General features: G+C 39.3%; 1 protein-coding gene across 8 annotated transcripts in view; it reads left to right on the forward strand.

The window, feature by feature from the left end:
* The window catches only part of ATF7IP (activating transcription factor 7 interacting protein), a 97,061-nt gene that overhangs the window by 18,760 nt on the left and 51,018 nt on the right, over positions 1-27,283 (forward strand). For 7 of the 8 annotated variants that reach the window (XM_069854594.1, XM_069854634.1, XM_069854644.1 and 4 more), the window contains one exon: positions 25,813-26,873. In XM_069854594.1, coding sequence (XP_069710695.1) covers positions 25,820-26,873 — 1,054 coding nt within the window. In that variant the 5' untranslated portion in view covers positions 25,813-25,819. Of the gene's footprint in view, positions 1-24,361; positions 24,385-25,812; positions 26,874-27,283 lie in introns of those variants that run through there. The other variant, XM_069854602.1, reaches the window with a different exon arrangement.

Genomic DNA, 27,283 nt, shown 5'->3' on the forward strand with positions numbered 1-27,283 from the left:
GGAAGCAGCAGCAGCTTGTTTTCTGCTACCTATTGAGCAGGTGTTTTATTTCATGAATCACCTTTGTTACTGTGTATCAAAGTGCTTATGTTGGAGATCAGTCACCAGGTCAAAAGTGTTACAAAGTTGGAAATACAGTTGCATAGTTGGCAGTACAGTGTTCCAGGTGAGTGGTTTCTCAAGGTCATTCAAGAGGTGAAGTGATTTGATTTCTTCAATTTTTATAAAAAATACTGTAAATTGCTGCTTAGGAAAGGCAGGGGACCTTGACATCTCAGAGATTTTAATGCAAAATCTTTTTCTTAGCTCTTCTGAGCTATCTTTGCAGACATTAGATGAAATAAAGCTGTAGTGTGGTGTTTTTCATGCACATAAGAGATTCTATGAACTTTGCACATGAGATTCTATGTTTGTGATTGGCTGTTTCCCTGCAAAACTGGGCCAGACTTATTTTGAGTCAAAATCTGGAAATGATAGTGATTTGCTTAAGAGCTCTTCACCTCAGCTCTTTTTAGAGGTTAAATAAGTTTGTCTTTATGTACAGTACGAGATTTTCATTACTCTGTAACTGTTACCAAGCGAGTACAGCCCGTGTAGTCTGTGCCCTTTGGTGCAGCACAAAGATTATTTTGAATTGGACTTGGCTTTTGATGTGTTAAACACACAAAGAAAATTACATTTTAAGGGCTTAAGTCCTTTAGAAGCCTACCACAAATTATAATATTAGGTTTCTGAGGTGGCTTAGGTAGTCCCCAAAGAGAGAGAGTGGCTACGTGGTCCTAGTTGCTGACTGGGGGTTAAAACCACAACAGGTAGTCTCTGCCCTAATAGTTTAACAGTTTGAGTGCAATTTTTTAGATGAAGACTTTTTCTCTGTGTGTCTGTTAGTTTGAGGAATGGGGAGGTAAAGTTATGGCAGGCATTTGTGTAGTTCATATTGTGTTTTGAAGAATACAGACTTATTCTAAGTTTTCTTTCTTCTTATCAAAGTAATTTCTCTTATTCAGAAGGTTTCTCTTAATTTTTTTGTGGGTTTTTTCTTTTTTTTTTTTGAGCGTTAGTTTCGAGTGCTGATGCATCTGTACATATATTTGATATGAGAAGAGTCTTAATTTTTATTTGTGCTTCTCAACTGGTTTTCATTAGTTAAAAAAAAAACCAAACAAACAGGAATATTGCATCTGTCCAAGAACTGTTTAGTTAAATATTGGATTGTGCCAAAGCTTACAGAGATTAATCAGTTCAGGATGGTCAGAGCTTCTCTGCTCCCTGAAAGCTGAGTCCATTCTCTGGAGTATGTCTGTCACTAAGTGTTTCTTTCAGGGGTAGCCCTTGAAAATGAGTTTAGATACCAAATGTCTGAAGAAATGCTGTGATGGGCAGAAGAGATGATTCTTTTCGGAACCTGCTCACACTACATTCTGGAAGTAGTTCACTGGTGTGGTGAGGTGATTGTGGACATTTTCAAACATAAATTTACAACCATTTAGAAGAATTTCATCACTAGTTAAAATTCCTTGAGATACAGATTTTCACTATCTGGGTTTTTTGTTTGCTTTGTTTTCAATTTCCCAGCAGTCTAAAAGGCAGACAGAGATCACAGCTAGAGCTGGGATGCCTTAGTTTGGGACAGCTGCTGTATTCACTGTTTAGATGCACAGATTTTTACTTGCTTGACAATTTTCTGTGGTCTACAGTGATACTTCAAGACAAATCTTTTGCTAGTTTGGGTTTATCATTTAATATTTCATTATGTTGAACAGCTCAAATGTCTTTGTGGCAATAAAGTTTACCCAATGAGCCAAAATTGTTTAGCTTGGTTTTTAAACTTATTTGCTGTTGAGCATGGGGTAAGGGAGGCTTCACAGCTGTGAATACAAGGAAAAAGAAGTGGAGTTCAGATTTTTGAGTATGTAGGCGTACGAGATGAAAAATGCATCTAGACAGCATGGCTTAAAGAACTTCACAGTCAGGCAGACACACCACACAGCCTCCATCATCTGGTGGTAAAATGCATAAGGCATTGATAGTTGTGGCTTGAGTAGGTTGAAAATGAGCTGGAAATAAGCTAAGCTGCAATTTAAACATTTTGCATCAACGTTACATAAGCAGCCTTTGCAAGTTCCTGGTCCTTAGCTCCTTATTCCTAGCCTTTGCCATCCTGTTTATGTTGGCACAACAAGGAAGTGGATCAGAAAACTGATCTGAGAGGCTACTGGGGGAAGCCAGTTCATGGTTTCATTGTGCTGTATTTTACAAACTATCCTGTCTGCATAATAGAAGTGGCATACGGTGGAAATGAGAGGCTGAGGAATATGGATGTAGGATTTGTCACTGCAAAAATGCTCATTGATCCTTTTACTTAGGTCTCAACAGTCTGTAAATATGTGATTGTAGAACAGCATTTTTAATGAGTTTGGGGAAGGCCCATATCTTAGAAGGAGGGAGAAAAATGAGTGATTCTTTGTATCCAATGGCATCACGCAATTTTTGTGTGTTGAAGTTTTGCTTTTGGTTTGAAGGAGGTGGGAGTCTAATTTCTCTTACTGAATTTGGAATGTATTATTATGTTAGTTTTACAGAAAACTACGTCTGTGTAGAACAATGAGAAAGGTATATAAATGTGTTGAAGTCAGTGTGCAATGTAAGGTGGTTCTTTATCACTGTCATTTATTCTGAATAAACAGCCTTCTATTTGAAGTCCAACTGTTGTTGAAATATTTCCTGCTCCAGGTCTGTCTTGCTTTTAATTTCCTCAGCTTACTCAAATACAACGCAGAATATGGAGAAAGCTGCAAACAGAGAAGAAAACTAGATGTTTTTCTTTTCTTAAATTTGAGTGTGTAGACGATCTTTCTGGGGTTTGGGTTTTGTTACTTTTTCTTGAAGAAGTCTCAAGTTGTCTAAAGGGTTGAGACTGGAGCAGGATTTTTTTTTAACTTTTTCGAGGAAGATCTTCCAAGAAGTGTTGACAAGACTCTATATTGTAAAACCACTTCTGCTTTAAGAAAGAAGTGACTTTTCTTTGCTTGGATAAAAGTGGAAAGAGAAATGGCAGAATTTAAACTGATGGAAACAGTTACTCAGCTCTTCTGAAGCTACTGTGGTGGTAAGGCACTGACATCAGACTTCCAAGACACAGTAAGAGGCTCAAGCTCATTGCTTACTTTTCCTATCAACCTTCATCATCTTTGTATGGTCTCGAAGTGAATCAGAGCTGTGTCATGCCAGCAGCGTCCACCTAGTTGCATCTCTGTTGAGAAAAAGCTCTGCTGGCTAGTTTTGGATCTCATGGTTTAGAACCTGGTATTCTGGTCATAGGCTGAACAGACTCCAACTGCATCAAAGGATCCCCACTGAAGAAAGGAGAGGTGTCTAGAGGCCCCTTCTGAATTCAGTATTTCAGACATGCGTAAACCTTCAAGTTAAAGAGACTGATTGAAAGAATAAACCCAAGGTTCTGCTATCAGAGGATTCCTACCTGACATTCTGCTCTGCATGATAAAAAGAATCGAGGACTAAATTTGCATCTAACTGTGACAAAAAAAAATACGCAGCCCCAGCAAAAAGGATACACACTGCATTGTCCCTCCTCTAACTACTCTGAGATGGAAGCCATCGAAGTCTGATTGACAAACTCAACGTGGAAAACGGCAAAGGAAACACTCTTCTGTCAGAGTCACGTGAGGGTTTTGCTAAAACATGCTAAGCTGATTCCGTTTCTCTCATTTTTGAGAGACTATCCTAATGCCATCCATCAGAAAGCATAACTACCTCCATTTCTGATGTAGTTCCAGAGAAAGATTTGGCTGGAGAGAGGTTGTCTTCAGTATCAAACTATCCAGTTTTAAAAAAAAATCAACGAAACAACTTTGATAAGGAAATCTCTACAGAAGAGAAAAAGCATACCACTTATCCAGTCTAGGGTGGAATCCTTATACAGTATCATTCTTTTTAGAATTAAAAAAAATCTTCGCATTCTGGATGAATGCTTCTTTTAGGCAAAATTGAAAGACTGCTGGTATTATAATTACGCTGTTCATTCAAAATAAGATTCTTTATTCCTTCATAAGATGCATATGCTGACACGGAAAGAAAACCGATTGCCAAACTACCCCCTAAACAGAATAAAAAAATTGGGGGTTTGTTTGTTTGTTTGCTTTTCAAGGATTACTTATGACTTGCACTATTGTAGCCACATTTACTGTTATAACCACTTTATTTGTTGGACCAATACTAGCAGAGATTGGTTATCCAGCATCTGCTAAGAGATGGGGAAAAATTTAACCTTTAATCTAGGCTCAACACCAGAAAATAATTCATAGATTCTCTGTTTATAGTCAACTCAGTTTGACAGTAGTTCATTACCATTATGGTATCTGCAAGGTCTTGCTATATGAGAAGTACTAGGAGCATTTTAGGAGGTTGGCAGTATTGCTGGTTAACATCTTAATGTCTTCCTTTCGATGGCTTCTTTTTAAAGTCCTGTTTAGGATCAAAATGTCACAGCTATGAAGTGTAGTGTGTTCCATTTTTTGATACATTGGTGTTGGTTGTGTCTTTAACACTATTCCTGGCATATTCAGGTTTGATCACTCACTGGAGACTTCACAGAAAATTTTTGTCTTATTTCAAGGGAGAAAACAGGACTTAGAGTAAACATTTGTCCTCTCAAAAACAAATAGGTTTTTAAAGTGTCCCTTCGAGGTACGATAGTTGATTGTTCAGTTTTCACTGAAGCTGTGCAAGATTTTAAAGAAGCCAGTAATGGCTTGCAAACAGAACGGATTGGAAGGATTCTTGGGAGGTTATCCAGTTCATTAGCTTCTGCTACCTTTTCCTCAGTGTTCTATTATTTGGGGAAATTCTTCCCCAAGAAGTTCCCATGGTGACAAATGAATGTGACCTGGTTAATATTTACCTTCTGAGTACATAAGTCATCACAAATGAAGATTTGGAGAGAGATGGCCACACATACAGAACCATCAGTCTGGAGTTAGTCCCCAGAATGATCGGCAAATAGCTCTTGTATGTTATGTGGCAGCACATGAAGAAAGTATGTATATTGATGTCTTTCATCATTCAAAGAGAAATTTAGCCTTTGATTTTTGGGATAAGGTGAAACTGCAGTTCTTTCTTTACAGAAAGCAAGCAAACAATCATTATGGCTTGTTTGTTCACCTGGGAAAAGTCAGCTGTGGAGGGGCTACATTCAGAATGTTCCATTTGGTGTTAAAGGGTTCTGAGTAGAAGCTTTCTGGAGGTGGACCTATTACAGCTAAACTTACATCGCCACAATTTAGGACAGCTTTCCTTTGAGACTTCTATACCATTTGTCAGTATTCCTCAGTAATAAGTCTTGTCTGCTTCTGGCATCTAACTCTGGGTGTCATTTTAGAAGCTTCCTAGACAAGAAAAATTAAGTTTATTGCAGGTGATCACTGAGTGACTCTATGGGGATCCATTTTTCTCCATATGACTTTGTGGAGTTTGGAAAGGCAAGCAGTCTAAAATAGCTGTATAAATTCTTCACGTACTTCTGTGTTTGCTATGATGGTGCTCCTGGATTTTTGCTTCATCAACGGCTTTTCTCCCTCCCACAATGGTAGAATTAAAGATGCTTTTTGTAGAGCTATTAAAGAGCTCTTCAGACAGCAGTTTGGAGAAGTGTTTTACAGACGAAGTTTTAACTGAAAGTGCTGGCAGTATTACTGTAGCCTGGCTGTTATTTTTTAGGTCCAGACTAAAAAATTCCTTATGGACTGTTCTGGCAAAATTGCTGCCAAATAATATATTGGTTAGGCTAAGCTTGCAGCTTCTTTTTTTGGTATTGTACAGTACTGTGAACAGTAGTTTGATTTTTATTACTTCTATCCAAATTATCAGTGTTTCATGAATTTATCATGTTATATTGTTTTCTTTATTTTTCATGGTTTGCAGTAGCAAGCAAAGCAGTGACCTCACTACTAGAAGAAATGTGTTCTGCTTTTGTTTACTTCCATCCTTTCCGCTTAGGAATGCAACACTGGCATTGGAGATGGCTCTAGACCCACTTTTTCTGAGTGGGAGGAGGCGTATGTCCTAGGAGGCTGATACCTCTAGATATGCTTCTCTGGTTCATTAGATCAGTATCTGTGATCTTACCAGTCAGCACGAACAAAACATTGCTGGCTGACTTCTGTCCACAAGTTCACTGCCAGCTACAGTTGGTGGTGTTGAGTGAATGCAAACTGGGACTTAGAGCCATCTTGGAAAAGAACTCCACAGGAAAAAACACTGAAACCTATCAACCTAGTTGTGAAGTTTGAAGCTAGGAATACCTTTTAGAGTGTTTCTTGTGCATCTTCCACAATTGTAAGCCTCATTGGGTTCATTAGTGAAGAGGCTTTTAACTCAAAATATAAAAAACATTTCTAGAAGTCAAAGTCAATCTCACGTGAGGCCTGTAGCTTCTTATTATAAATTGCAGATGTCTTCATTTATCAGGTGGAACATCTCTGCAGTCTTCAGTTTTATTTTGCATTTGTGTTCTTTAAGAAACCTAGACTGAGAAAAACTGCACCCTACTGTGTTTGAAAGGACTGCTAAGGGGACATCTTGCCTATTTTTTTTTCTGCTTTCTTCTTCAAGGACCCTTCTAAGATACTGAGGAAACATGAAAATGGATTCTTTCCTTCTTCATGAAGAAGAGGTGCCTTAAAGCTACATATTTTCATTTCTTATGTTTAGAAGTCCACATTCCTTTCTAATATTAACAATAAACTGTAATTCCTAGAAAATATTGCAGATTCCTAATACTAGCGTTTTGCTACAGGTACGGCTGTAAACATTTGGCCATCTCACAACACAAAAGATAAATGCAAGCAATGTAACAGCTAGAGCACCTTGTTCGTATAGACTGGAGACTGAAAGGGTAATCCAAGTGACATCACTCTTGTAAGTAACCAGCTTTTATTCATATTTTTGACAGTATTTATGGTTTATTGATCACAGAAATCCGGTCTTCAAAGGGACTTGTGTAAATATGAATTGTCAAGAAAAATGACTAATTGTAAGGGATCTTTTTAGTAGGAATAATGCCAGAAGTTATGACCTGTGGGACTTATTCATGCAGCTGGATGAAGCAAAATGCCAGACTTCAGAATTCTTCCACAGTAGTACCTCCATGCAAAAATTTTTAGAGTAGAGTTTTATGTGCCCCAGAGGCAGTGTTAGAGTATGTCAGCTGCAGGCATCCCATCAAACCCACTGTTGTGAAATGGGTGAAAAAACAATGCATGCAATATGTTAGTCTGCTGCAAAAATAATGGCAGTTTTCACCCATCAGCTTCAAAACAGTATCTCTCAGCTTAGAATAAAGTGTCTTAATCAAAATAAGAACTATTAGAATGGATGCATTTTTGCCAACAAGAAACAAGTCTGTCTATTGTCGTAGCATAGAATTCTGGAGTCCTGAAACTGATGAATTCTTTGAAGGTGTCTTCAGCTGCTGCTTGGCTGGGGAGAACCTTCTCTTGCAGGAAGTTGTCAAGGTGCTTGAAAATGTCATGAAGGGTGGGAGCGAGAACTGGTAATTAAGCTGGGTGAGGTAGAGCTTCATAGTCCAGTTTGTGCAGCTTCTGCAGAGTCATCCGTGACGAATGCAGTCAGGCGTCATCATGGAGAAGAATTGGTTTTGCCAGAACTCAAGGAGCTGTAGTGGTTGATTACAGTTGCGCCAAACAGTGACCATAACCTTCTTTTGATGCAGCTTTGGTTTGGGGAAGTGCTTTGGTGCTTCTCCTCAGTCCAGCCACTGCACAGAGTGCCATTGGTTGTCATATAAACTCAATTTTTGTCATGCTTCACTCTGAAATCAAGAAATGGATTGATTTTCTTGCTCAAAAGGCATCCACTTGTTGAGCTGTTTTTGATTTTCCAGTTTGTTGCAAATGTCGAGCAACTGTTGAATGGCCAACATTCAGTTCTTCTGCAACGTCTTGAGCTGTTTTGCGTGGATCTGCTCAATACTGGCCCTCAACTGATTGTCATCTATTGTTGAAGGTCTGGTGCTGCAGCCAGAGGTTTGGATAGTTAGGCCATGGGACTTGCTTTGAGAAATGTGACCTACTGGAGGCTGATGATGTCAGAGAAGGGAAAGGACATCTTAAGTCATAGGCTTGCCGTGGTGGTGAAGAGGGCTTTAAACTAAAGTTACTGGGGAAGGAGAATCTCAATCTATCCCTCTCTTACCTGTTTGATGCCAGTGCCAGCAGTAGATGCCCAGAGTCTGAGAAGGATCACAGGGAAGAAGAGCACTTGAGGAGCAGCACAAAGGAATTCCAGCTACTCCAGCCAGTGAGTCAGCTCCGCTGAGGGCCCAACCCTAATGCTTCTATGCAAATGCATGTAGCGTGGGGAATGAACAGAGGAGTTAGAGTCAAAGTGCATTCAACTGCCAGGCTATGACCTCATTGGCATCACGGAGGCGTGGTTGGATGGATCCTTTGACTGGAGTGTATCCCTCCATCCCGACAGGCTCATTAGGAAGGACAGGCAAGGAAGAAAAGAAGGGGGTGTTGCCCTTTATATCAGTGACCAGCTGGAGTTCATGGAGTTCCACTTGGAGATAGATGAGGAGCCAACCAAGAGCTTATAGGTCAGGATTAAAGGGAAAGCAGGGACAGGTGACATTATATTGTGGGAATGATAGAGGCCACTGGATCAAGTAGGGCGAGCGGATGAGATCTTTTGTTGGCATATAGGCACAGCCTCACATTTGCAAGCACTGGTCCTCATGGCGGACTTCAACCACTGCGATATCTATTGGAGGGACAATACAACAGGGTCCAAGCCTGGAGTGCCTTGATGATAACTTCCTTCTCCAAGTGACAGAAGAGCCCATGAGGAGAGTTGCTATGCTGGACCTTGCTCTTGCCAACAAAGAGGGGATGGTGGGAGATGCGAAGCTCAAGGGAAGCCTTGGCTGCAGTGTACCATGAAATGGTGGAGTTCAAGATCCTTAGAGCATCAAGGAGGGCATGCAGCAAGCTCATTACCCTAGACTTCAGGAGAGCAGACTTTGGCCTTTTCAGGGGTCTGCTTGGTAGAGTACCATGGAATAAAGTCCTGGAGGGAAGAGAGATCCAGGAAAGCTTGTTAATATTCAAGGATCAGCTCCTCCAAGCTCAGGAGTGATACATCCCGGCAAAGAGCAAGCCAAGCAGAAACACCAGGAGGCCTGCACAGATGAGAAAGTAGCTTCTGGACAAACTTAAATGCAAAGAAGTCAGCAGAGCGTGGAAGCAAGGACAGGTAGCTTGAGAGGAATACAGAGAAATTGTCTGAGCAGCCAGGAATCAGTGAGGAACCTAGCTAAAGCCCTGATCTGGCCAAGGATGTCAAGGACAACAAGAAAAGCTCCTGTAGGTATGTTAGTGATAAAAGGAAGACTAGGGAGAATGTGGGCTGCCTCTGGAAGGAAATGGGACGCTTGGTTATCCAGGATATGGAGAAGGTACTCAAGTTTTTTGCCTTACTCTTCACTGGCAAGGAGTCATGCCTCACCACCCAAGTCACAGAAGGCAAAGGCAGGGATTGAGAGATGGAAGAACTGCTCACTGTAGGAGGTGGTCAGGTGCAAGACCATCTAAGGAAGCTGAAGGTGTACAAGTCCATGGGACCTGATGAGATGCATCCATGGATCCTGAGGGAACTGGTGGATTAAGTTGCTAAGTCACCATCCGTCATATTTGAGAAGTCGTGGCAGTTTGAAGTTCCCACTGTCTAGAAAAGGGGAAACATATCTCATGCTTTTAAAAAAAGGAAAAAAGGAAGACCAGGGAACTACAAGGCTGGTCAGTCTCACCTGATCGTAGAGCAGATGCTCCTGGAAGCTCTGCTGAGGCACATGATAAAAACGGAGATAATTGGTGTCTGCCAGCATGGCTTTGCTAAGGGCGAATCAGACCTGGCAAATTTGTCCTTCTGCAATGGGGCTATGGCATTAGTGGGTAAGGGAAGAGTAACCGACTTCATCTACCTGGACTTGTGCAAAGTACTTGACGTTGTCCCACACAATATTCTTGTCTCTAAATTGGAGAGACATGGATTTGATGGGTGAACCACTCAGTGGATAAGAAATTGTCTGGATGGTTGCACTCAGAGTTGTGGTCAGCAGCTCAACCATTAGGTCTGGATTTTGAAGCAAGGTAGTATTCTTGGGCTGGTATTTTCCAGGGGTTATTCAGAAAAGTCTAAAAGATCTCTTTCTCTGAAGACTACATTTCACATATGCTTTTCAATGCAGAAGATCCCAAAACAAAATAAAGGTCCTAGCAGACTTAAAACTGAGTCTTGGCGTTTCTGTATACCATGACTTCTCCATTCATTCTTAGTGCCTGTCTCGTTGATGTGATCTGGCAGCATATTCCCTCAGAAGGTTTTGCTTGTAAGTCCTGAACAGGGCTTAATTATATAAGAATTAAAAATGGAAACTGTCCTACAAGCTTTATGAGATTTTCTCTTTGGATAGAAGTAAAAGGAATCTCAAGTTATTGTACCTGCCTGAGGTTGAGGAAGTGCTCTTAGGGAGTAGCTTCTGTGCAGCAGCAGTCAGCTCATCAGCTGGCACACGTATAACTTTTGACAAGCCAGAGGAGATGCTTTATTTTCTCTCCTAGGAAAATTCCAAAGCCAATATTGAAAAGAGTAATTTATGCAGAACTGGAAAAATCCCTTATTTTCATAGTTTTTTTGTTATTTTTAATGTGACAAGATGTAGAAAAGACTTCCTGGGTTTGTGTATGTATGTTTTTCTGCCTGCTTATTGTTTTTTCTTACTCTAGCCACTTTTTTTAAGGTAGCCTGCAATGGTATCAGCACAAATAAAGCTTTTTTTGTTTTGCCTTTTTGTTCCAAAGGGTACCAGAGAATAGAAATGTAAGTGGTTGTATTGGGTCCTTTGGAGTCGCTGTGCTTGTCTTGGTACTGCTTCTCATTAGAACTACTTAGTGCCAGCCTGTCCGGAGAGGATGCTGTCCAGTAGAGACGACTAAATCTCTGCATTGGTGGCATTTGCCAGCAAAGGTTACTTCAGTTGTATTTCAGATGTGCTAAACACAAATTTAGTTGGAAGGAAGCAAGACTCAGTCTAGTTATCTGGATGTATCATGGAAAAAATAGAGATCCATTTTTCAGGTTGTGTCCTGCTGCTCCTGGACAGATTGCCTAAGGTTCCTAGTTATTCTGCCTGACAATTGGTAGCAGTAACAAACCACTCTTCGGTTTGCTTTTATTGGCAACTCCTTCAGAGAGATCAGGCTAAGAAACCGGTACGCTTAATGTGCAAATACAGAAAGCTCAACAGTGTCATCGGGAGTACCTTTCCAAACATGCCACCAGTGCTAGAAATATTCTGAATTGTAGGATAGCCTAGGAAATGGGCTTGAAAAAAGCTTAAGTGCTGAGGGCATAGGAGTTTAACACTCCCTTAGGTAAAATATTCTGAAAACATTCTGTTTGTCTTGGGCTTCCTATATATGCAGCTACAAGATGTTTGTAAATCAGAAACAGCACCAGATTGTTGCCATGTGTAGCCTTTGCTATGTGTCCTTTTTGCATTAACTGAATAGAAAAAAGAGTTTCATTGTATTTCTCAAAGCACCTTAGAGTACTAGGCAGATTCAAAATACACCTTTAAGTGAGTGTGGTAATAGGCTACAAATGTAATTGTGGGGAAAAAAAAAAAAGGAACTAGTTTGCTACTGTTTTTCTGTTATTTTTAGTCAAGACAAAGCATGAATGAATTAGAAGGTAAGTGAGACCCAAGAGTCCTAAATAGTAGTGTTAGGTTGTTCGTTTGGGTTTTTTTTCCTCACGTTCATGCAGTTCTGGTTTGGTTTTACTTCTAGGGTTTTTGTCTAATCTTGAATAAGCCAGTTTTTTATTCTTTCTCTACGGCTCAGTTCTCCATCAGTGAAGTGTGTGCAACTTATATGCAATTCAGTAGAGGGCTAAGTCAGTTCTGTCTTAGCAAAGGAGTCACGAAGTACCAAGCATAATAAAACTGAATTTGACTGGTTCCTCACTCTGATCACAATTGATTTTTTTCATAATGCAGTTAGAACTAAGATTCCTATCTCCTGTTTGTGTCTTCCCCTCTACTATGTTTGTGCTTCCCCTGCATGAACTGGGTGTCTGTCTTTCTCTGGTAGTCTTAAGTCTAGGGAATGCTTGATGTTCTCATTCAAGTATGTGTGAGGACAGAAAGGATAAACAAGGTAAATTAGCTATGTGCAAAACTGTTGTTGGAGGGGGATTTTTATGGTCTTTTTTTATATATTCGGATTTATTTTCATCTGTTTAACAGCATTTTTTAATTGCTGTTGAATCCATGCATAACTTATTGCCTGTACATGGTTTTAGATTGGGTACTTCAATGTTTGAAACTCTTCCACGGCAACTGAAGGAGTGAATGCAATCAGTTGAGATTGGAACAGTCATATCTAGAATATTTATTGCAAATTATTTCAGTATTGTAAATGTGACAATTTCTGCATGCCTTGTTCAAGATCAATACTTGGTATCTGAATTGAAGGCAGGGGTGATTATAGGTAGCTGGCAAAAGGAGAGAGTTGTCTAATCCAAACGAGTTTGCCAGTAGTGGCAATGGTCAGATTGCTCATTAGATACTAGTTCTCCTGAGATGGGAACGCTGCATAAAATTCGAATTACTGTATTTATAGGTGACTTTGGGGAACTCCGTAAAGCTACATTATAGCTTGTTTATGTTAGCTTTTTTTGTTGTTCTCTGTATTTTTAAATTATTTGAAAGCTATGAATTCTACAAGTGATTTTAATCCCTGGATACTAAATGCTGATAAGACACACAGGAAGGTATAATTATTTGTTTTTACTGTGAAGTCATACTATATTATGTAATTAAAAACAACAGGTGATTACTTTTAAGCTGTCTTTAATACTTCGTAAAGAGGTTTAGGTGAGCAAAATCTACAGTTGTTTGGTGTATCCTAAGCAAAACAAGTGTTTGGGGAGGAGGAGTGTTATTTTGCTTATTCTTTTCCTAATATGTTTTCTCAAGTTGAAATTTCAAAATTATTATTTTATTATTTTGTCTCCAGGAAATAATAAGGCCAAGGAAATCGGTTTTCTTTCTTTGTAGAAAAATGTTCAGGAGGGGTCAGGAAGGAAGACGTTTTAATGCTGTCAACCTCTACTAAAGATTATCCCAAATCTCAAAAGAAAATTTCTAATGTGCGACTCCTTAGGGGGTTACTTCTCTCTGTTGGTCCTTGTCACAAATGACTATTCTCTTTGATTGTCAAATGCAGACACAGGAATTTTGCAAATCTTGTTTATGTTGGATGTAATTAGTTTTAGGCCTAGCCATTTCAAGCTTCAGTAGCTGTATTCCCTTAAGGACCCTCTGGCACATTAGGCATGGATGTTTCTCGGCAGCCTGACCTTTTTAGTTGATGCAATACTCAACTTCGTGATGATGATATTTTCTGCTTGTTTGGAATAATAAAACATTAAGTATAGCCTTCTAAACTAGCTGTGGGTTATAAATATACTCTTCATTAATTACTTTTCCTGATTTGTTTAAAATTGATATCAAGTCACTAAATTCAGAGAATCATAGAATGATTTGGGTTGTAAGGGACTTTAAAGATCACTTAGCCCCAACTCCCCTGCCATGGGCAGAGACACCTCCCACCAGACCAGGCTGCCCCAGGCCCCATCCAACCTGGCCTTGAACACTTCAGAGATGGGGCAGCCACAGCTTCCCCTGGGCAACCTATGCCAGTGCCTCACCGCCCTCATAGTGAAGAAATTCTTTATGTCTAGTCTAAATCTGCCCCTCCAGTTTATACCCATTGCCGCTGGTTCTATCACTACAAGCCTTTGTGAACAGTCCCTCCCCAGCTTTCTTGTAGGCTCCCTTCAGGTACTGGAAGATCGCTGTAAGGTCTCCTTGGAGCCTTCTCTTCTCCAGGCTGAACAATCCCAACTCTCTCAGCCTGCTGTCATATGGGAAATGCTCCAGACCTCTGATCATATTTGTAGCCCTCCTCTGGACTGGTTCCAGCAGTTCTATATCCTTCTTGTGATGGGGATTCCAGAACTGGACACAATACTCCAGATGAGGTCTCAGAAGAGAGGAATAGAGGGGCAGAATCACCTCCCTCTTCCTGCTGGCCATGCTTCTTTTGATGCAGCCCAGGATACGGTTGGCATCTGGGCTGTGGGCACACATTGCTGGCTCATGTTGAGCTTCTCATCAACCAGCATCCCCAAGTCCTCTGCAGGGCTGCTCTCAATCATGTCATCCTCCAGCCTTTATTGAAACTGCAGTTAAATTAATAGGTAATCCAAATAGATGAGCAAGTACAGAATTTTCACAGAATATTTTTACAGTTCAGGTGCATATAGCTCTGGCTTCATGTGACCAGGAATGCTTTAGGATGTTATGGGATAAAGTTTGTCATCTAATTTAAAGCACAAATTAAAAGTTTAGTGATAACAGACTCTATTACCATTGGGTCAGTTGGCAGAAAGCTTAATGTGCATGTTTATTTGTATGAGCTACCACAAATTATCATTTTCTTTTTTTTAAATTGAGACTGAAATGTATGCACATATTGCAGGATGTTCACTGAAATCTTTTTAAAGGGATGAGATAGTATGGATTTACGTATCTTCTTTACTAATATTAATTTTATTGAATTTCTAATACCGAGTACTATCAATATTTTTTTAATCTCTAATTGAGTGCTTAAGTCTGGAAATATTTAAGTAAAAATTCTCATTAGGAGCTTGTTACTGTCCACAGAACAGAGGCAAATTTTATCTCCCTTTCTTCTTAATACTCTGTCTAAAAGCAGTGTGTGTTTCAGGGTCCTTCCACCAATGTGTTATCTAGTACAGTCTAAAATCAGGAATTAAATTAGATCTTTAAATCTCTATCTTTAAGCTTTCTAGAAATAACTACATATTATTACAAATGTAGTTAATATTATTGCACTGTTGCTTTTACATCTCAGGAGTCATTATGAGCATTTAAAAATAATTAAGAAGACGTACGCTTGAAGATATCAAATATATTGCATTGTGAGAACAGTCTCCTTGTCCTGTCCCTAAAAAGCCTGAATAACCAGATGAAGATGAGTTGGTGGGACACCTGTAGTGCTTTGTCAGCCTCTGGAAGGTCTGCCTGTCTGTTATGGCAGGTCCTTGAGTCATACACCTACACAGAAAAACCCATGACTGTTCTGCATGTTCTGGTGCAGCAGCCCCTGTGTTCCTGTGATTGTTGTCAGCCAGCTCAAGGAGCTGAGTTCAACAAAGCACTGCTCCTATTACATACATATCTGGAGGTTAAGCTCCCTGATCTAGCTCAGTGCTGTAGTTGTACAGGTAATGTAAGTTGATACCGAAAGGCTGGTATGCAACACGCTGCTGTTGAAGTGGTTCTCTGTTCCCCCTTCTGCCTGCTGGCTTAAGTGCTGTCTGTGACTGTGTGGTGAGTAGCATCAGACAACTACTCCGGATTGAAGCTTTTCTCACTCGTTGAGCTGAACTAAAAGGTTAGCTTTAATGTGGCTGAGGTCCTTGATCTGAGTTCACATGCCACCTCACTGGTGCTTCCATCATAATTGGCTTTATTTCATCCTTCATAAACAAACATGACTGCATACTGCATAATGTAATGCCAATGCAAAATTGAGTGGGTGCAATTTTGTTACTGATGTTCATTCAATAACATGGATAGGAAAGATAAATGTTTCTATAATGTTATAGTTGGTCTGGAAACAACTCAGGCAAATGGAGTATAGCAAGATTGTAAGGCTACTGACTGCTGCAGATGTAATAAGCAATGGATATGTTGAAGGTTCAAGAAGAATACAGCAAGAATCAATACCATTTCAGGTACTTTTTGCCATCAAACCTCCATTCAAACTAGTTCTATTGATCTTGATGTTTATTTCCATTATTGGCACTATATAAAGAAACAGGCTTGTGTTTGTGCCCTTTCTGCTTCCCATTCCTTGGTCAGCTTAGCAAAGAAATAGTATAAGTCTGGCAGTCAGTGTCTGCAGAGCTTGTTGTAAGCGTGCTTGAGTTGAAGAATCATCTATGCTATGGTTGCTTACGTGTTTGATTATGAAACATTTAAAGTGCAGTTTGGATAATACCTCGGGTAATTTTTTTACAAGTCCTTACAAATTGGAGACCTGTGACAAATCTGCCTAGCAGAAAGTACCGAAAAATAATTGTCTGCCCATTGACCAAAGAGAATTTAACCTGCTGCTGTACACTTTTACTAGGGTAAATAAATATTACACTATTGTATGCTTGGTGTAATAAGAAATTGACTGCCATAGAAATTAATTATTAGAGAGTGACTACTTATAATTGTGAAAACATGAATTACTTTCATTATCAAGGATTCTTAGCGTAGTAATATAGTGGGTTACCAACACTGAAAACACACTTTTCTTTTTTTTGCACCTCATAATGAAGAGAATAATAAGTTGATACATTTTTTTCAGTCCCCATCCTTCCCCAGCATTAGTTTCTTTTGGAAAACATTTAGGCATGGTTGATAACAGTCCTGTGGGCAGGGGGGCACAGTTGCTAACAAAGTTGATTAGAAGTTGCTAATTAACATCTATGGAATGAGCTAGCATCCTTGAAGGATGCTTTTGACAAATAGTTCTAACAGTACATACCAGTAATAAAGTTTCGATAAATTGTGGCTTTTACACGAAACTTAATTTTTAATTTTTTTTTCTTCTGCTGTTATTTTGAAGATTTCTTACATTCAAATGTTCGTCTTCCTTCACTTTAAACCTTCCTCTTGTGATTTCTGGTTAATAGTTGTGATTCTGTTTTGTAGAGTCATTCAGAAGCTATAAGCCCTTGCCAGTGGTCACCTTGTGACCATCTGCTTTGGCCACCTTTGTAACTTCTATCCTTTTTTAATTGTGATGGCCTTGTAGAAAGTACGGATATACTTTTATGTTAGATGGTGCTTTTCAGGCTGCCAAAGATATGGATTAGGCAACCATACATGCCCCATGCGCACTGGGTGCTGTTCTCATCCTTCTCGCTGTGTTGGTTTTCACCTGCCTTTAAAACGTTAATGAAACAGAAACCTGGGGACAGGTGTGGCAGATAGGAAAGTGCGGAAATCTCTTTCCTTGCTTCTGGTGTGGTTAGAAGAGTTAATGCTGTCAGTTCAGTAGTTCTAAAGGTCAGACTTGTGTACATAATAGCCATTCTACAGATTGGAAGTGGCACAGTGCTGTATGGGTAGATCATTGCAGCTGTTATTCGTAATAGGACGTGTATTTACGTAGTGGTTTAAAAATTGTGTGTTTACTTATCCTGTTCTGTATTGCATTTTTGTTCTGAAGATGCTTTGTCTGTTTAGTTTCTTACCTTGGTTCAGCCTGCTGACCTTCCCAGATCCCTCTTTCTTTAGCATGAGCGCACAGGTTGTCCGGTGTGTATGGTGAGGTGTGACCTGCCGAGGGGCGCCAAGAGGATAGGAGACCACCGTTAATGAGGATTCAATGACATCTCTTGTGGTGGGGTGGAAAATTGAGTCATCGTGTCGCCAAACTGACGTGCAACATTAAACAGTGTAAGACAAGATGGTTTCTGTTCATTCTTGCTCAGAAATGAAGGAGACGGAAAAGAAAAAGTGCACATAAGAGTTTTAGTTTGATTTTGAAAGAGTACAACTGCGGTGCTTCTGGAATGACTTTTTCTATTTTAAAAAAAGCCAAACCACACCAAAACTGGAGGGCACGTATGCACCACGCGTATGCTTCACACCTCTGCTCGTAGCGCAAAGTCTGAGGTCCAGTGTCCCCCTGTCCCTTGTGTTTGCCGTTCCTCGCACCTCCCCCACACGCTTCAGTGCTGGGCAGACTTGCACGGGCATGTGGCGGTGACTCTGCCCTGCGGTTGCAGATTGTGTGAGAAGAAGCTTCTCCCACAGCCAATCGCGAGCAGGGATGCAGATTGTCTGCAGTCCAGTACAGTAGCTGCAGGGGCTCCCCTGCACCCACAGAGAGGGAATCCAACAGTTCTGGTGGAAAACAGGGAAGCAGTAGTCTTGCCTCCAAAATATAAAGATGATGATAAGTCCCTAGCAGGCTTTAATGGGAAATGATGAAACAGCTGGTTCCTTCCCATGCTGAAGAGCTGCCTCCTCCAACCCGAGGAGATGCGCATGGTGAGAGTTCAGTGGGGAATTTGTGTGGAAGGACTGGGCTAAGCAAGCAAGGCAGCAGGTGCGCAGCCCCTCCTGAGAAAGGATGGCTTCCCTAGAGGGAATACTGATAACACTTTATAAACAGCAGGTTCCCCCAGCCAACTCATCGGCTGCTGTTCTAGTTCCATTTTAGAGGTTGCTTTTTCATTACTCAGAAAATGTCATCTTTCCAAAAAACTTCTAGAAGGTGCTGGGACGCATGATAAATGCTTCCTAATATTTTAATTCAGCGTCAACTGTTTTGTTGCAAGTTCTCTTTTGACTTCTGTTTCTTCTGGCATTTGAGAAGTGTACCCCAGGGACTGCTGCTGGTGTCAGACAGGTCACCTCTGAAGTCTCATATCACCAAGTTGCAAGTGTTCGAAAGCCAAGGTTACATCACCACAGTTAGGTGCATACGTAATGTGTGAACTTATTTAGAAAATACTTCACAGAATGTTAAGGGTAAATATAGCAAATTTTTCCTTAAGATAGTGTTATTCTGCATTTTATCTAACAGAAGACTTGTAAAGAGATCTGGCTTAAAAGGATCCAGTTCTGCATATATTAGTGGTTCCTTGTTACAGCTGTAGCCTGTTTTAATTTTCACTTGAAATTTCTCCAAGGACTTTTTTCCACAGAGTTTCTTGTATTTTTTGGTCTGCATGTACATGAATAATTAATTTGGGTTGTTCAGATTTTGAGTTTGGAACATCAGACGTTTTATAAGCATTTTAATTTGTAGATGTGTTCTGGCAGTTAGGGTCCACTTCTATGGAATTATTAGCTCCTCCTCATGTTTAAGTGTAATAATTGTTAATCCTGTGGCAAAGATGGAACTGCAGTATAAGCTGAGTATAGTAAATATTCAATATTCAACAAATGTGTCTTAAAATGCACAAATTCAACTCATATAAAACTCATCTAAAACTTCAGTAATCCATTTCTTGCAGACAAAAACATACTCGGTGCATTAGCTTGTGCTATTACTTATGTTTCAAACAGCACTACCTGTTTAGTGTTTGGAGATCTCACACCTATTTTGAAAGCTTACATTTTGAGTTACAGATATAAGTTGAAATCTCTAGCGGTGTAGGAAGTAAGAAAACAGCATCTATCGTTGTTGCTCTGGCTGAGTTCCAGTCAAGCGATTTTACCTTTAATGACCTAAATGGCTGTTAACATTTAGGTTATAGAAAAAGACAAAACTGTTCTTGGAGAAAGATATGAAGCTTCATTTGCTAAAGAGTGGGTGTTTCTAAGGTGCTTGAGTTGCCTGTAGAAGGCTAACCAGAGTATGTATTTTAATCAAAAGTTGTATAGGAAAGATTCTGGTTTGTTTACCATTCTTATATCTTCAGAAGTATCTTTTGTTATGTTTAATATTTATGAAGGCATAAACTGATGAACCTTGTAAGGACAATTCTGCAAAACCACCAGCAGATGAAAGATCTTAGTTGTGTCAATGGACCGGACATTCCTTTTTTCCCATGTGGAATGCCTATTTTCCCATGAGGCATCACAGCCTATTGGGAAAACAATTCTAAAATTACTGATGTAGTATGAGAAATGAGTTCATGAGCCAGAGTCGATGGCATTGTCATCCTGTGGAGGTAGACAAGATGCAGGACAACTGCTTAATTCACTGTGGCGCCGAAGTGGCAAGAACATAGTTCGTTTGCACATGAAGTTGTCGATTGAGTACAGTACATGACCTATTTGAAGCTATCCTGTGGATTTACTGTAGTTTACTGACGACGTAACCACACACCTGGGTGTTTTTCTTGGGCATAGAGACACGTGCGGACTTCAGTGTTGTACTGAACTGGTTCTTCAAGGGGCAGTTTGCAAGGATGGGGAGAGGCACTCCTGCTTTCAAGGCAAAAGTCATTGCACTTGTGATAAAACACTGATTTGGATGCTTCTGTAGGGGCACCAGAAAAGCAGGGGCGCTGTGGGGTGTTTGGAGAATGGAAAAGCTGGTGGCTGCCATACTGGAATCCAAGTTGAATGCGAGCAGCGTTTCTGATTCAACATTTCGTATCACAGAAAGCCAGCTGCGTGCTGCACTTTTGGGCGAGTGCTTCTGTGCAGCTCCATTTCTCAAGCTGGAATTCTGTAACTTTTCCTTGTGTCATTTAGCAGCCCTTTGAAAAACCTTGTTGTTTTAAGGCAAACCCCCTCATTGGTGCTCTTGCTGACCGCCTGGTGGGACTCTGTTGCCGGGTAGACTTTCGGGAGTTGTTATCTGGTTGGCTGCCAGCTAAACATCTCTATTTTTTTTTAATTTTTTTTTATCACAGTTAACCTTGTGCTGTACGTGCAGTAGGTGAAATAGGATGGGATTGCGGTGTAATTTTTATTTAGAAAATGGCTCGTTCTTTCACATTGTTTGGCTGGCACTAACATAATTTGAGCCTAGAAGGGAGGAAAACTCAATTTATCTGTGGTGTGCTCAAAGAAATGCTACCTTCACTTATCACATGTCCTCTGTTTTGTTTGTTACCTTTTAAAATAAAGGCATGGTTGTGTGTGGCGCTCAGTGGGCTGGTGGTACACATCTTGCATCCCATCAGATAAGTAGAGCTGGATCAGTGGTAGGAGAACAAGCTCTTGGCACATTATTTCAGCGCAAGTTCTGTAAGAACAGATTGCAAACGGTTATTGTTTTCTTTGAAAATAGTTTTAAAATGTCTGACAATTTATATTAATGTGGCCGTAGAGGATTTCGACTGAAAACTGCTTTTTATGAGCTGGTACATACAAGGTAGATCCTATTCACCGCTTTCATTCTCTGGGACCCTCTGTCTAGAACAAAATACTTCTGACCACTTGCTCTCTCACTTGCCTTGATTTAGCTGCATTTTAAGTAGACTTGCATATTTGAGCACTGAACTTCATGATCCAGGGTTTTGCTTCTTCCATGTAGTTCTTGTGCCTTGGCAAATGTTTATGGTTGTGGTGCTTCTTGGCTGGCACCATGTGTACTCCAGGAACCCTGTGCCAGTGCTGTTCTAGACTGATGATATTATGTAAACCTTATTGTGTAATGCTGTTTAGCTTCCAGCTTCTCCCCCTCTCTGCTTCCAATTCCTGTTTCCATGACCTTCTCTTTGTCTGCCGCCTGTTACCAGGCAGGATTCAGGCAGCTGCTTGCGGATTGGTTGATGTTTCAAGCAGCTCTTGGGCTTCTCCTATGAGCACACAGTTACAGGCTGATCCGTAGCAGCTATGCCAGTACCTTCCTGTGTTTCTTTACAGCTGCAAGCTCTATACAGAGGAATGAAGAAGAACAAATAAGGAAATGGAGGGGAAAACTCTTTAATGGGCTAAGAGAGGAGCCCTTCATGTATTCCTAGCTGCACTGGCACACTTTGGTTTTGCCATTTAGCACACATTTCATCATGAGAAACAATCTCCCAAGTATTATTGGAGGGAGGTCCGTAATGGTATGCTTGTCTTTCATGCTGAAGCATATATGACGTTCAAGCTTAAAATGAAAAAAGGAATTCTACTAAATGACATCTAAACAAATATACACAATGTTTGTGCATTTTATTGTTTAAAAATGGATTATTGTGTTTAAAAAAAAATCAAACAAAAAAAAAAAGACAACCCAAAACCTACCATGTTATTTAGAGCATTTAAGCCTTACATACTTAGCTGTGCAGGCAAGAGTAATTTTGTGCTACCGTGTGCAAATGCCACTCTTTGAAATAAAAGGTGCCCCTCCATTGGCTTGATGCATGGGCCACTCATTTCAGTCTTGTGACTTGGTCGTGTGATGAGTAAAAACTGAAAATACTCAAGCATCAGATGAGAGGAGCGCATAGAAAACGTAGCTAAAAATTGTGTTAGTTGTTAAGCATAAAGGGAGACTACAAAAAAAAATTCATTTAGAACACCAGTAGTTACAAGCATTTTATTTGCGCAAGACTGAATTCATGTAATCTGCTCTGGAGCTGCTCTCTGAAAGGCAACCTCCTTACCCCTTTGAGAGGCTGGAAGGCAGTATTTATTAGCTGAGTGCTGATTGGCTTGCACTGGTATGACCAAACCTGTCTGAACTGGTTACCCGTTTATTTGTTTCTTCTTTTCCTCTGCTCTCACATGAGATCTGTTACTTGGCTGCAGTGTGCTCCCTTGTGGGTATGGCTGGAAACGTTTTAAGGCTGGTCTGCAGTGATACATGATATTTAGCTGTTCACCAGCGTTTAGTGTTCATCGTTTAATCTCATCTATGCTTAGAATTTTGTCACTTACGGTAGCTTTTATTGGATGTTCTTTGGTTACAAAAGATTGTGGGATTGAGCTGGAAATATGCATGAGCTACTCGGATCACCATCTAACAACGGAATTTTGAGAAGCCTTTTTTTCATACAGGTTCACTGTAGAATTATATTGGAGATTTGTTTTTAAACTAGGTTTTGGATAATATCCTATGACATAAATTAAGGGTGATTTTTAAATATATTAGAAATTCAGGCTTATTCATTCAGTGTTGTTTTAAAGAAATAAGAATGTATCAATATAAAGGTATTTTGATGTTTCATTTTTTTAAGACTGCTGTTCTTGGCAAATTTAAAAAGGACCTGCCTTTCATTTTACTCTGCATTTACTGTATTTTATGTTAAAAATATGAATGAAAGACTGCTTAGATGATTAAGGAAGGCAGAGCAGAAAACATTAATTTGTTTTAAGTTATGTTTTATGATTAGTCAAGTGATGCACTTATGAATTTGATTTTGAGTTGTCTGTTAACATTTTATTAATCTGTTAATGTATTTTTTGGTCATGGAAAAAGCGTGTTTCTGAATTTTGTAATATAAAACCTTCTAAATTCTGGGTAATGCTTGCAGAAGAAACCACTGTAGTCTGGGAAATCAAACTGCTTATCTGTATTGGTTTTGATACAAAGGCCCTTTATCCTTGTGCTGCATTAACAGAAGATTCTCACTAGCTCTCACCTACTAGGAGCTCTTGGAATTGTTCCAGGTTAGACAAGCCTGGAATTTTCTGGTTTTTTCCAAATTGGCTGTACAAAATTCACATCTTCTAGAGAGAGTGCCTGCTGGTTGTAAGGGATTGTATGCATGGAACGTGGGTATGATGATCAATACTCTGTTTCATGACAGTCTGATATATGTTTTTATAGTGATGTGCAAAAATATGCTTTACATTCTAAGTTCTTGGGAAGAAGGAAGGGATGCGCTTTCAAAAACTGCACGTGCACTTCTGAAATACTGGAGATTTTTATATGCTTCTAACTTCAGGAGGAGAGTGACTGGGTTAAAAGTGTTCGGAAGGCCATTAACAGCTGATCTGGAGTTCATATTTCATTTGACTGGAAATAGTTATGCAATGAGAACATTCTCTAATAACAAGTAAACTGATGCTTCAGAGTAGTGTTTCTGTAGGTGTTATGATTTGCTCCCACTAGTGGCAATGCAGTAATAGGCAATCCTGGTCAGAAAATTTAGTTCAGACTGGCAAAAATTCACGTCTTCATGGTATTATTGAGAGTCTGTAAATAGAGCTAATACAACCTTATGTTCATCTGACTTGTTCTTCTGTTTTTCAGATATGAATTGAAATGTTATTTCAGCACCATCAGTTCCTCAAATATGAGGTTTCTAGATTATCATGCAGAAAAGAACTGAAATAGAGTGGAAGAGAATATCAATTTTATGCTATTAGGAGGTGCAAAATGGGGGGGGAAATCATATTTTTTTGTCATTTTACTTTCTGATTTGCTCATATTTTTGTTAGGTCACGTGAATTAAGTGTAAAAGAGGCCTTATAAATCTAAAGTATGGTATATCATGATTTTAAGAGTTAGAATTTGTCTTGTTAGTGTAAGTTTGTATTGTACAAGAAAATAAATACTTATATCTTAGCACAGAAAATTCTAGTTGGGCAATGTGTAAATATTAAAATTCCTTCCTAAAGAAACTATTCCAAATAAACTAGGAAGGGTCTAACGGAGGACCACCAAAATGATAGGAGCCAAAACCACTTGACTTATGACGAGAATACTGAGAGAGCTTGACAAGTTTAATCTGCTGAAAGAAGGCTCAAGGACAGTCTTACAGCTGCCTGAAGTAAAACTTACAGGCAAGGTTAGTTACAAAGAAGGTGGCATCAAACTGTTACTTAGAGGCTGTGTATTTAGAATCTGTTTTCTGAATTTTATTACTTGGTTATGCAAAAACATCACTGATCTGAGCTAGTGTTGTCAATAGGCCTGCTTCTTTATCAATAAAAAATTACACCCCCCCTGAAAAGACAAAATGCTGTTTATTAATTAATTTTTCAGCTTTGTAAATCAAAGTGGATTGGGGTAGGATGCAAGATGAACTGTACTAAATATTTAGAATGCATCCTTTGTGAAATAATTTGCTGTATCAATGGCATAAACCATTTACTCCTCTGGTGCTTGGCAGGAGGGGACAACGTTGTATAGCGGTAATTGCCTGATTTATTTTCTTTGGGTTTTTTTCCTGTTTGTTATAATAGCTTTTTAACTACTGCTACTCAAGTGAATTTTCATATGTTTCAAGAAACATAAGATAAAGCTGTGTACTTGATAGGAGTAACTTACGATGATATAGAACCTTTCGTAGAGCTAAATTGGTTAGCAGCAACTGATTTAAGGTTTTAGTTGCTGAGTTTTATTTACGATATTTAAAAGTTCCTGAACTGCTTTCTGCTTCTGAACAATTTTATCATACCTAATCCTTAAAAACTGTATCCTAAAATGAGACCACATGGAGAAAAAATACAGTTTAAAAATCCCTGTGGATTTTTTTTTTGTTTATTTAATGGAAACAGATGAAAGAAGATTTTATTGTATTTCAACAAAATTATTTTAACTTCCTAGGTAATTGTGGATTTAAGTAGATTTATTGATTTGATAAAGCAGATTTTTCAAACATTATTTTTCTTAATTTTTTTATACATTCATGTTCTTATTTTTTGTAATACTTGTATGGTGGGATGGAATGAATAAATTATATGGAGGGCGTGTATTGAAGTTCTCTCAAGAGTTACTTTTTATAAATGTCTTGTCATTTACCCTAGTTAATTCTGTTTGAAACTTGTGAAGTTACATTGTTTTAGAAAGATAAAATAAATGTAAGCTGGTAGACCAAGAATATTTGTTACTTTTTTAGAAGGGGAGAGGCTGTTGGCTCTTATGTTATCACAGTATCTGTTTCTAGCTCGAAAACCTCATTATGTGGCTTTGCTGTAGTAATACTATAGAGGCAAGAAATCTAAAATATGTAGTCAGAACATTAGTACATAACATTCTGGTGTGATCTCAGTGGTTTTCCATACACACATTTGTGCAGCACACATAGAAACTTGTATTCACTTTTTTCTGAGAACAAACAAAATCTAAGTGTGTTGTCAGCTGTTTCTTTGTGGATACAGGTAAACTGGTCTGCTTTAAAATGTGCTAAATCTTGCAGTCCTTAGGAATGCTATAATATGATGAGGAGGATAAATTGTTGTCTTCACAATTCTTTTGGAACCTTTCTTTTAAGGGTCAAGATGGATAGCACCGAAGAACCTCAGAAAAAAGTCTTTAAAGCACGAAAAACAATGAGAGTAAGTGATCGACAACAGCTTGAAGCTGTCTATAAGGTTAAAGAGGAGCTGTTGAAGACAACGGAAGTTAAACTGTTAAATGGAAAGCATGATAATGGAGATTCTGATTTAAATTCCCCTTTAAACAGTACAGACTGTACCGAGGACAAGAGGGAGGTTAATGGCCTAGGGGACTCCTGTGTTAATTCTGAAGAAGGAAAACCAGCTTCTGATGAAGTTAGTGAAGCCAGAAGCCCTGAAAGTAGGGCAGGGAACATAGTCAGTAACATAGAACCCAAACATCTAATACTGCCTCCAGAGAATATTACTCCTGAGCAAGATAAAGACACTGATAGTGCTTTAGCTTCTGAGGCTGAAAGTGGACTGCCTGGTAGCAATAAAGATACCTTCCATGAAGAAAATAATACAAAAGATCATTTGGACCAAAGAGAGAGTGACATCCCATCAGAAAGTCAAAGTAAATCAGTCTGTGATGTTAGTGACTCTTCTGAAAAGAGAGGAGACACAAATGACTTGACTATTAATTCCAGCTCATTAGATGAGGAAAAGAAAACCAGAGAAGTAACTGTTGAAGATGCTGTTGGAGAAGAAGCCATCTCTAGCAGTATGGAAACTGTCGAAGAACCAAAGGACAAACGGGACAGCTCTGCAGGTCTTTCAGAAACCGTTTTTCAGAAGACTATAAATGAGCCAAGTGAAAGTATCTTGGGCAATAGTGACTCTATGGAAACAGATGAAATTATTCCAATTTTGGAAAAACTAGCCCCTGCTAAAGATGAACTGAGCTGTTTTTCCACAACTTCTCTGCTTCCGGTGGACATCGCAGTCCCAGACTTAGAAGAGAAAACAGACAACTGTTTGGCTTCACCATGCAAGCAGGAGAGCAGTGAAAGTCTGCCAAAAGAGGCTTTCTTAGTACTATCTGATGAAGAGGATCCCTGTGATGAGAAGGAAGAGCAGGCTGAAGTGATACTACCAAACAAGTCAAGTCTTCCAGGTAAGAATTTTCTGAATTGATATTCTTAATTCAGATGTGGAACTTTGTTAATTTGTTAGAATGACATACTTGTAACATGTTTCTAAATCAAAAAGGCAGTCTTACCCACCAATTCTGTGTTACATAGTCTTAAATTTTCAAGAACGGAATTATTTGAAGCCCAGAAAATAAATGAGAGTAACACCAAAAAAACTATCACTTTTGAGATCTGGTTTGGTGAAAACATGCTGGTAATCCAGGCGTGCCTCTAGTCCCATTTGTTTCAGATTTCTTTTTTTCACTGAAAGACAGTATTGGAAAGGTTTAAAGAAAAACACAAGTCATGTATGGTTTTCATGCCATACAGCTTTTATTTAACTCATAGTGATTTTAATCTACCTTCTATCTGATGACTGTGCCAGCTGGTTAAC

This window comes from Phaenicophaeus curvirostris, chromosome 1 (genome assembly GCF_032191515.1).
Source record: "Phaenicophaeus curvirostris isolate KB17595 chromosome 1, BPBGC_Pcur_1.0, whole genome shotgun sequence".
In the NCBI taxonomy this organism is placed as follows: domain Eukaryota; kingdom Metazoa; phylum Chordata; class Aves; order Cuculiformes; family Cuculidae; genus Phaenicophaeus; species Phaenicophaeus curvirostris.